At 32.4% G+C, this 11,389-nt stretch overlaps 1 protein-coding gene across 5 annotated transcripts in view; it reads right to left on the bottom strand.

The window, feature by feature from the left end:
- LOC143076223 (uncharacterized) overlaps nt 1–11,389 on the bottom strand; it is a 46,058-nt gene that overhangs the window by 5,855 nt on the left and 28,814 nt on the right. For all 5 annotated transcript variants that reach the window (XM_076251962.1, XM_076251971.1, XM_076251940.1 and 2 more), the window contains 12 exons: nt 9,249–11,043; nt 8,886–9,007; nt 8,082–8,166; nt 7,532–7,660; nt 6,552–6,660; nt 6,038–6,129; nt 5,494–5,765; nt 4,194–4,232; nt 3,848–3,978; nt 2,956–3,140; nt 2,075–2,262; nt 1,314–1,383 (listed from right to left, as the gene is read on the bottom strand). In XM_076251962.1, coding sequence (XP_076108077.1) covers nt 1,314–1,383; nt 2,075–2,262; nt 2,956–3,140; nt 3,848–3,978; nt 4,194–4,232; nt 5,494–5,765; nt 6,038–6,129; nt 6,552–6,660; nt 7,532–7,660; nt 8,082–8,166; nt 8,886–9,007; nt 9,249–11,043 — 3,217 coding nt within the window. The remainder of the gene's footprint in view (nt 1–1,313; nt 1,384–2,074; nt 2,263–2,955; nt 3,141–3,847; nt 3,979–4,193; nt 4,233–5,493; nt 5,766–6,037; nt 6,130–6,551; nt 6,661–7,531; nt 7,661–8,081; nt 8,167–8,885; nt 9,008–9,248; nt 11,044–11,389) is intronic.

The raw sequence follows: 11,389 nt of genomic DNA on the forward strand, positions 1-11,389 counted from the left end.
TATACTACTGAATGTACAATTTGGAATTTTCATAATTTGGTAAAACAAACATTCTTAGTTTTCATTAAATAATGTTAATTACAATAATTAAGATTTGGGAGGTTTAGCTAGCTATAAAACAAGGTTTAAGCTACCATTTCCTACATAGGATAATGTCTTTACAAAGTCAGATATATGACAGTTGTTGTCCATTCGTTTGAGTTTTTGATTTTGCCAATTGATTAGGGACTTTCCATTTTGAATTTTTCTAGGAGTTCGTTTATTTGCGATTTAACTTTTGTATACTACTGAATGTACAATTTGGAATTTTCATAATTTGGTAAAACAAACATTCTTAGTTTTCATTAAATAATGTTAATTACAATAATTTAGAGTGAGAGGTTTAGCTAGCTATAAAACAAGGTTTAAGCTACCATTTCCTACATAGGATAATGTCCTTACAAAGTCAAATATATGACAGTTGTTGTCCATTCGTTTGAGTTTTTGATTTTGCCAATTGATTAGGGACTTTTCGTTTTGAATTTTTCTAGGAGTTCGTTTATTTGCGATTTAACTTTTTTTTAAAGGCCATGACAAATAATTTCAAAGTTCTTAGATACCGTCTTAATATCAAATTAAAATCAGCTCTGTGTTTTATGTGTCCTTTTATTTCTATTTGCAAAAGAAAAATACTTTCAAAATTGTAATAAATCCTGCTAATTGATATTTGACAGAACAATCAAAGAACGACAAATCCAACAGAATTTTAATTACTAATTTTCATTGCGCGATTTGATGTAGTTTGCAACTCTCTAGGGATTAATTTGCCTTTGTTGGTCGTCAAATACATTTTACTGATACGCATAAAAGGGATAACGACAGCCTTCAAACTTCAGATATACAAAACAAAATATATTAAACAACGATGAAGTCCGTGGTAGAAAAATTAAATCCAAATTTTTAACATATTCTAAAAAGTATCTAACATCAACGTGTTGTTTATAAATTCTACTGTTTGTCTTTTGTGTCTTGTATTTTTATTTGTTGTGTTGTATGTCCGTCTTTGACTTATACGATTGTTTCGCTCTATTCATTATATCCTTATTCCTCAGCAATAAAAATATATAGTGGAATAAAAGTACCAGGCGAAGTTATCATTGACCCCCTCATTCATCAATTATAATAAAAAATCAGTATCAGTTGGGAACCTGAAAAATATTTTACATGACCTAAATATTGCGAGATGATTTTAAACGTAGCATGAAGTATTACATAAGCTAAGCATTAAGCCAAGGGATGTAAGCATGTAAGCAGCTTGTGCACTATATACATACGATCCGTATCAGTCAGTGTCCCTAACGAACGTCGACGTCGCCCCATTCCTTCACTCTTGCTTGTCGGCAGCTAGAAAAACAATTTACTGATTATTTTAGTACTAGTACAGTATATTACGGGGTACCATGTCTTCATCATTTTTTTTTTGTCATCATAATTTGCCGTTTCTCATTCCATTTCCATGAGAAAAGTTTGATTTGTTTTACAAATATATTTTAACCCTGCCGCATTTTTGCGCCTGTCTAAGTCAGGAGCCTCTGGTCTTTGTTAGTCTTGTATTATTTTAATTTTAGTTTTTTGTGTACAATTTGGAAATTAGTATAGCGTTCATTATCACTGAACTAGTATATATTTGTTTAGGGGCCAGCTGAAGGACGCCTCCGGGTGCGGGAATTTCTCGCTACATTGAAGACCTGTTGGTGACCTTCTGCTGTTGTTTTTTTTCTATGGTCGGGTTGTTGTCTCTTTGGCACATTCCCCATTTCCATTCTCAATTTTATTTGTATCATTAAATTAGAATTTTGAATTTTAAGTTAATTTGGTTGCATAAGTGCAAATCGAATGTGAATTACATTCATTTTGTTATGTTCTGTCACAAATAAAGATTTGAATTGAATTGAATTGAAATTAACTATCTAATTCTAAGAAAATAATGGAATCTTATTTAATTACTTGTACAAATCACGAAGTAAAAATTTGAAAAGATCCGTATTATTGTAAATTTGATAGTCCAAATTTATACATTGGTAAACCTCTTTACCTTCTGACGATTTGGTTTGGGTGATCCCTGAGAATTACAGTACAGGTTGGGTGATGGACACAGTTTCATGTCTGATGCACCACGTATGTCAGCTGGTAAAAGTGTAGGCTTAGGTAATTCCACACCTGTTGTGACGTCATGTTCTCGTAAAAGATACCAATGTGCCATATTATCCATCACACCATTGACTAAAATAGAAGGAAATTTAACTATGTTCTTAATCACTTGTTTGAAGTTCTTGTATAATCCTGGTACCTTTGACAACTATTAACACCACTGGGTTGGTGCCACTGTTGGTGGACGTTTCGTCCCCGAGGGTATCACCTGCCCAGTAGTCAGCACTTCAGTGTTGACATGAATATCAATTATATGGTCATTTTAATAAATTTCCTGTTGACAAAACTTTAAATTTTTCAAAAACTAAGGATTTTCTTATCCCAGGAGTAGATTAACCTTAGCCATATTTGGCAAAACTTTTTTGGAATTTTGGGTCATCAATCCTCTTCAAATTTGTACTTGTTTGACTTTATAACTGTTTTGATCTGAGCGTCACTGATGAGTCTTGTGTGGAGGAAACACGCGTCTGTCGTATTAAATCATAATCATGGTACCTATTGACAATATTTAATTTAGAATCTAAAGAACTCATGTGTAAATGTAACAGAAAATATGATTTTATAATTGTGTTTCTCAATCTTGTTCCTTCAAGCATTGTTTTAATTTAACACATTGATACTTTTTAAACGTACTTTGTTAAATAAAACTGAAATGAAATAAATCAACATTTGTCCGACTTATGAATTATTACTTTTAAACACAATAATTACAAGAAATTGTTTCAAATGTGTAAAAAAAAGTCAGATGATAATTACAACACATACCTGACAAGTCAATGATGACTTCTCCAAGGAAATCATTCGTTTTAAATCTGTCATAATCCCAGACTGTTATTTCTAACATTTTATTCTGAAGTTCCTCACGATGTAAATCTTGAAACATAACTGTTTGATGCCATTGAGGATTCAAAGTTCGTGATATATGTTTCGATCTTCTCTTATTTTCAAGGCTACAAAATGTAAAGTAAACTTTTATCAGTGGTATTTGTAAAAACAAAAATATATCTAAAAAATAGTTATTCAGATATATCTTTTTTTTCATAAAAATAAATCTAGGTGGATTCGATTATCTGTGAAAGATATACATGGAAAGTTCTTGACACATGCACATAATAGTGAATAGATACGGGTAATATGTAAAAGAGACAACAAGAACATAAAATAGCATGAGGCCACCAATGAGTCTTCAAAGCAGTAGAAACATATCTACGAGTTGTATGGTAAATGAATGAAGAATTTGCATGATATAATACTTATACGGACTTATACGGTTTTCTCAGTTGAAACTAACTCCACATGGAGCAATTATCCCTTTTTCCAAATTCTCGCGACTGTCATCAAAAAATTTAAAAAAAAAACAAGAATGTGTCCCCAGTACATGGATGCCCATCCGCACTACCATTTTCTATGTTCAGTGGACTCAAAAAATGAGGGGAAATCTCTAACTTGGCATTAAAATTAGAAAGAGTACATCATAGGGAACATGTGTACTTAGTTTCAAGTTGATCGGACTTCAACTTCATCAAAAACTACTTCGACCAAAAACTTCAACCAAAACTTTAACCTGAAGCGGGACAGACGAACGGACGAACGAACGAACGGACGCTCAGACCAGAAAACATAATGCCCATAAATTGGGCATAAACACTTTACTCACCACCTTCCTGGAAGTAAGTATATCTTGACAAAAGGGTCAGATAACCCATTTATATCTTTTGGCATCAGGTTTCTGGCTTGTATCAGGTGAACATTTAAAGTGTTGTCATAATCATCATGACTCAGTTGTAACTGAAATTTAAATAATTAATATGGCATACTGAAATCAATTTTATAAGATAAATATATGGATATTAATTACAAGTAGTAGAAGTGAAAAACTAAACAATCACATGTTTTTTTTTAACAAATTAGAAAAAGTTAAATTTAAAAAAAAATCATATTCGGTGTTAAGCTGTCAACACAGTAACACGTTTCTTGAATGACTGTATTTATATAATCCATACCTGTATTTCTCCCATGGTTCCACACACATTTTGAATACCCTGGAAATGAATAGGGATGGCAATAAACAATTAATAAATTCAAGAACTAGAACAAATGAAACACAACGTGTTTATCAATAATGTAATCTCATTTGTTTTATCAAAGGAAACAAACGCATATTCCTATAAACACCTGTTGTGCTACTCAACATTTTATATTTGAGCTTATTTACCTTAAATATTTTAGATTCGAGCGTCACTGATGAGTCTTTTGTAGACGAAACGCGCATCTGGCGTATATTTAAAATTTAGTCCTGGTACCTATGATAAGTTTATTTATTATATTACAAACTTCTGCCCATATTCATAATTTCGAAAAGGTTGACCACTTTAAGTGATTATAAAAACAACAATTTCCAGAATTTTCAATTTTGACTATATGATAGCTGACATTTAATGATACATCGAACCACATTGCCGTAGTTTTCTGGATTGATTGTTTGATTTAAGTAGCTGGTAGATAACTGATATGGTTTAAACAGCTCGTCAATAATCGAGACTATGGAAATTATTTTAAAAAACACATGATATTCTGTTTTTTTTTATTTGTATACAATTTTTATAATAACATTTGTTTTTAATATTGTCTTTTCATTTTCCTTTGGAAACTTATATCTGAAACAAAATTAACAACTACCATCAAATTAAAAGGACTAATATAAGTAATCCCTGATGTCAATAAGCTTCACAAGAAAAGGAAATCTTTCGATGTTTCCCTTACTTTCATTTGTCCATTGTTTCATCCTTAATGTCACGATAAATTTTGACAGCAAACAATATTTATTACAAAACACAACTTATGTTATCTTCTTCTTTTTTAAATGTAGAACATGAATAAAATGATATCGGCAAAGGGAAATGCTTTGGTGAAAACTGGTTTTACATTGCCGGTTGGTGAAACGTCCCCAAGGGTATCATCAGCAAAACAGTCTGACATGAAATATATTTAACATGGTATTTTTTTGTATATGTTCTGTTATACATCTTTAAATCATTCGAAGCAGTTCGGTTTTTTTTTTTTCAGGTAAATGCAGATAGTCTTGGTCTTATTTTGTTAACCTGCTCGATTTTTTTGGGGTAAAAATTCAGTTGAACTTGAAGTTCGTGTCTGATTTAATCTTCCATGTTTTGTTAATAGTTGCTTTGTATGTCCATCTTTTTTGGGAGGATCTGGTTCTTTAAGGTTGATGCAGTTTCTCTACTTTACGGTATTATTGAATACTTTAGTTTTTCCTTTTATGTAATATATAGGTATACATGCCTTTTCTGCATTTAAATTTGCCTTTGCATGTTTCAATTCTTTCATTTCTTTCTTAATTTCCCTCAACTCCTTTGATCTATTTCTATCAGATGAAGTAGATGTTTGTGATGAATTGGAAGGGGACGAAAGGCTTGGTGTGACATATTCGTCATGTTGAGATGATGACTGAGATTCTGGTTGAGATCCAGCTAAAGAATCACCCTCTCTTATACCTTCTAGCTGTGCTGCCAACTGTTTCGGATCAACTCCTTGGTTTGACTTCAGACATTTTTCTGATACAAAATCAAATAATAAAATATATAGTTTGGTCATTTTGGAACTTTTTACCATTAAAAACATATTCTTCAATTTAAAGGTTACACACCTTTTTGTCATATTGATGTAGTTAAAGACAAAAAAAAACATATATTACTTTTTATCAATTTGAAGATATCTGGCTTAAAGCAAACGTATTGTTGTCTTTATAATTGGAAAGAACTTTAAATCTTTCTGAAGTACAAATTTCAAGTGGTATTGCAAATAAATATTACAAACGTTAATTTACCGTAAACTTCATCTGCGACGTATTCCATGTTGTCATATGCTGCATTACGATCCCCTTTAGTTGTATCAATAGACTTGGCATGATGAGCAGATCTGAATAATAGATTACAACAATTTTATTCAATTTCACATTTTCAAGTTGTTGAAAATGTTACATATGCAGTAATACTTTCATAAATTGACAACCAATCATATCAAACATCGTATATCTTTTTGGACAAATAATTGCGACGGTCTAAGTATGCTTAAATTGTGTTTCAATAAAACATCTATCTAACAAAACAATAAAGTTAAGGTCAGTATTATATAATTGTCTTTATAACATATCAAACACAATGCCGCCCATACCATATTTTTCTGTTACATACATTTCTACATTTCCTGATCATACATTGTGTACTAGCAAAAAATCTACTTTAAAGGTTGAATATTAGTATCAAATTATGTAGATTTCTGTATATTATGTTTACAAATCTAAATGCATTATCAAATGTCCTCTAAAATGAAATACTCACGGTTTAACAACAAGTTCTATCTCTACATTTGGAACATTGATAATTCTCTGCACGTCCTCATATGTCTTGTTGGATAATTCAATACCATTCCATTCAAGAATTTGATCACCTAATATAAAAAAGATCAAGCAAACATTATGGATCTGTGAGAAAAAAAGGTATTTGAAATAAGATTAATATACATGTACTAAATAAATCATTCCATCAAATATAACACCACTTTCCTACTGAAATGACAGTAGTTTGATTATTAGAAACATGGTGTATCGAAGAATAGTTTTCCTCAAGTAACAAATCGATGAATATAATCATAGCCTAGGCAAATTTGAATTATTTTATGTTGGTTTGCAAATAGTTATCAAAGGTACCAGGATTATAATTTAATACGCCAGACGCGCGTTTCGTCTACAGAAGACTCATCAGTGACGCTCAGATCAAAACAGTTAAAAGGCCAAACAAATACAAAGTTGAAGAGCATTGAGGACCCAAATTTCCAAAAAGTTGTGCCAAATACGGCTAAGCTAATCTACTCCTGGGGTAAGAACATCCTTAGTTTTTCGAAAAATTCAAAGTTTTGTAAACGGGAAATTTGTAAAAATGACCATATAATTGATATTCATGTCAACACCGAAGTGCTGACTACTGGGCTGGTGATACCCTCGGGGACGAAACGTCCACCAGCAGTGGCATCGACCCAGTGGTGTAAATAGTTATCAAAGGTACCAGGATTGCAAAACTAGTTTCTGTTCATTATGCGTGGTTAAAACTAATGAAACGACGTTATCAAATATTTACAGCGTGAAAATATTTCTTTGTTAAAAATAATTAATGTGTTGACACTTTTTGTTTTCTGTGTTCTTAGCCTTTCATTCGTGGGTCCTGTTCAATTTTGTGTTTAACTGATTAGCAAAAAATATATTATAAATTTGGCTAATTTTACAATTTGAAATGATACATGTCGAGATAAGTAAAATTGTTACCTTCTTTAAGTTCTCCATGCAGTTGGTCAGCTACCCCTCCTGGAAATATTGCAGTAACAAAAGCACCAGATTCAGTTGTTCCTTTAACTGTTTTGCCTCCCACTATTTTCATTCCTATACCATTACCAGCTTTAAAAGAAAAAAAAGATGAAATTGATAATACTTTTGTTCATCAAATGTTGTGCTTTCTTGTATACAGAAGACTACTTTGATAATATTTGAATCAAACACGTGTCCATATACCAAGAGTCGTCATTTCTGTGGTTTGAGTCACACTTATTTGACACATTTTTCTCTATTCTTGATATTTTAGAAACCCATTTTTTTTATTCTTTTAAATCCTATTTTTCTATTCTTTGTGATCGAATCCCATCCAATTTCTCATATATATTAAACAGTTCGTATAAAAAAAGATATTTTTTTATTTACAAAAATAATCAGTTGAACACTAGTATGCCTCATTGTTCAATATAGTGTTGTCCGTCCTTAACGCTAAAATTCAAAATAAAATGAATAGAGGCAATGATAAAGGTTTTGATGATTGGAATACCTTTAATTGATTTATCCTTAGGATCACGAGTCAGCAGTATCCTTTTTATTCCAAAATCATACTTTTTCCTCGGTGCTGGAGCAGGCTGCAAAATATGTTAAACATTTGATTAAAATATAAGGCGTACTAATTCTTTGTAATCTGGAGGTCAATATTTAATTTAACGTCTTCACGTCATGAAACTTTTCATCACGGCATTCAGGTTCTGCCCGTTATATATTAGTTTGTTAATTTTTTTCCAGCAGACCGCGCATTTATTTTTGGTGCATAGGTATATTTTTTAAATTCAATAAATTAAAATACTGCAAGGCATTTAAACGGCTTCGTCTTAACCTTAAAAATAAATCTCTAGATAGAATATTTATACAAAATTGGATGAGGAAAAGATTACACCATAAATTTTTAAAAACGTTTCGATCTCCTAATTAGACAGTGGCTTCCTGCACATCTATCATTAAATTAAGGTAATGAATAACTGCATTTGTTAACAGGTCATAAATTTGTGATTCACTTTCCCGATGAGCTTAACCAATTATGGATCGATTGACCGGGCAGGCAATATACTCGTCACATAGAGACTTTTGAAACTGTTATCTTATAAATACATTAATACATTGTAATATGTTGTACATGAGTCACGATTAGATAAATACGTTGATCCTATGAATTAGATCTTTAAAAAATCATTCATTGGCATACGGTCAGGTATAAACGTACACACTGAGACCACTACTTACACTATTCCTAGAATAGATATATTTCAATACGAAGCTTTTAATAATCATGTTAGTGTCAAACCGTTACCTGTTTCTTTCTGTCTTTTTGTTTTAATATTGTAACACCACCTTCCAGCTTGTGTTTCATTAAAGGTTCATCAGCATCAACACTGTTGTCGCTTTCAACACGGTGCATACCGTTTAACAGATCTGAGAAATAACAAATAGCAATAGAGCTATATAGCAAGCTATTCATGATGTATCTTATATTAGTATAACCGACATCTCTAATGCACAATAGGTTTGCTTTCTTTAAAAAAAGGTATTACAATTACTAAACTAATTTCTTCTCAAATTTCATCCAAATAATTATTTTCAGTTATTATTTTTTAATCATTGAAAAAACATCGAGCAATTAATTGTCAAGTGTTTGCTTCTAGCAATATCTTACCATCACTAGTGAGGTTATACTCAGCTGAAACAGGTCGACTGCCAGTACCTATTTCATGAATTATTTTCCGTGAACGTGCCTTGACGTCGTCAAGAAGAGGCATTGCAGGTGTAGAATCACTAGGCGGACTCGCTTCAGTATCGGAAAAAGCACCACCTGTAGCAGAGGCATATTCTACTTGTTTCGTATGCAGTTCAGGTAAAGTAACACTACTGTGCATACTAAGGTCATTCCCATGATGAGGTCTTAAATAAAAATCTACTTTTTGTTTTCCCGGCCTTACTTCTTTTTTATCTTCAGCATTTCCTTGATATATATACGGACTTGAATGTGCACTAAGATCTGGTCCTCGACTTCGCTTGGTCCGTTCTTGTTTGTGAGCAAGATATTCTGATGAACTATAACTGGTTTCTGTTTCCCAGCGTCCCTGTTGAGAATCTTTATCTTCATCTGAATCATCATCATCCAAAGGTTTTATTATACCCGTAGGGATTGGTCGCATAATTGCATACATATTTGTAGACTTTTTGGGAATATCGTCATAGCTATGAGCCATTACTTGACCACTACGAGTCAACTGAAAAAGTTCATTTTGAAGCTTACTAGTCTCTTCTAATTGCCTTTTGCGTCGTTCAATTTCGTTTTGAAGTTGTTGTTTTCTTTGTTCTCTAGCTTTTCTTTCTTCATCATCGGATAAGTCTAAAAGAGCAGGTTTGTTCTGAATAAGTTCTGGAATGTGAGTTTCGGAATGACTTTTTGGTTTCATATCTGGTCGTAACACTTTTGAATAAACATCCCGTCCCTGATATTTTGTACTTTCTTTAGATTGCACAAACGTCTTTGTATGTGTAGGTATTTTTTGTTGTTTAGCAACCAATATTGGTTCCGATCGCGTGCTATCCGTATCACTCAATCCAGAAAGGCTACTGTCGTCTGCTACAAGTCTTAATAGAGATGCCTCTTTGTGATCTTTACCTTTGATTTGCATATCTCCCTCAATATCTTTGTCCTCTTTTATGGGTGAAAATTTCGAAATCATTGGATCAGATGATTGCCGCTTATGTCTAGATTTACGTGGTGCTACTTGCGGTGACGTAGGAACACGTTTTTTACCGTTTTGATTTGTTGGTTGCTTACTTGTTTTTGGTGAAAGAGTTCTTTTTGCTTGTAGTTTAGCATATTCCCTGCTAAGTTTTAACTCGCCTATCTGCATTTGTAACGCACGTATCTCCTCAAGTTCTTCGATTCTAGTACGTCTTCCCTCCGTTACACGTCTCAGTTCATCTTGCAATCTTTTTTTCAGCGATTTCATAGCTTGTGTAATTGGAGCTCCATAAATGTTTATCATTGAATCGATAATTGCATCTGTTTCGTCTTTATCCTTCAAATATTGGTCAATATTTCTCTCGACATTTGTAACTTTCTCGCCAGCACAGGCAATAGCTGGAATATTCGCTTTAATATCCTCATTATACAATTCTTTGATATTTTTATCACTGTATGATACCTCAGAAGGAAGATAATTTCCGTTCCATTTGTCAAGAGTAGGTTTGTCTAGATTATTCATATTCTTACGATGTCTAGTAAACATGGCAACTTCAATGTCGTCTTCATTCATAGATTCATCGCTGGTTGAAGAGGGGGTTGCATAACCTCTAGGTTTTCTTTTGTGATCTTGTTTTAAATGCTGCTTTTTATGAACATTATTTTGGCCTTTCGTCCTGCCAGGTATTTCCTCTGTTAAAGGAATAGGCGGTAGCTTTCGTCTTCCTTTTTTCTGATCCGTGGCTGAGATCTGTAAGATGATTAAAAAATGTTAATATTATTTTTACGCAATTAATTCAAGAATTACAGACCAAAGCTTCTTTGATACAAAATTTGTTATAGTGTATCTTCGATATATAAACAAAGCTATGCTTAATATCAGTCTATTTACTATACCAATGAAAAGCAATTTTGGTCAAACATGTCCAAAGGAAACCACTTTATGTTTTTTAAAATTATGAATTTTTCATTCCATCATTACATATTGTTTTCAAGGCATTTCTTCTCCGTATAGATGTTATAATTACATGTCCTGCCTTTTCAATCTTTGGGCGGCATATCGATCATTAGAAAACACATAGAATACTTCGAAGATA

Source organism: Mytilus galloprovincialis, chromosome 1 (assembly GCF_965363235.1).
Source record: "Mytilus galloprovincialis chromosome 1, xbMytGall1.hap1.1, whole genome shotgun sequence".
NCBI classification, from domain to species: Eukaryota; Metazoa; Mollusca; class Bivalvia; order Mytilida; family Mytilidae; genus Mytilus; species Mytilus galloprovincialis.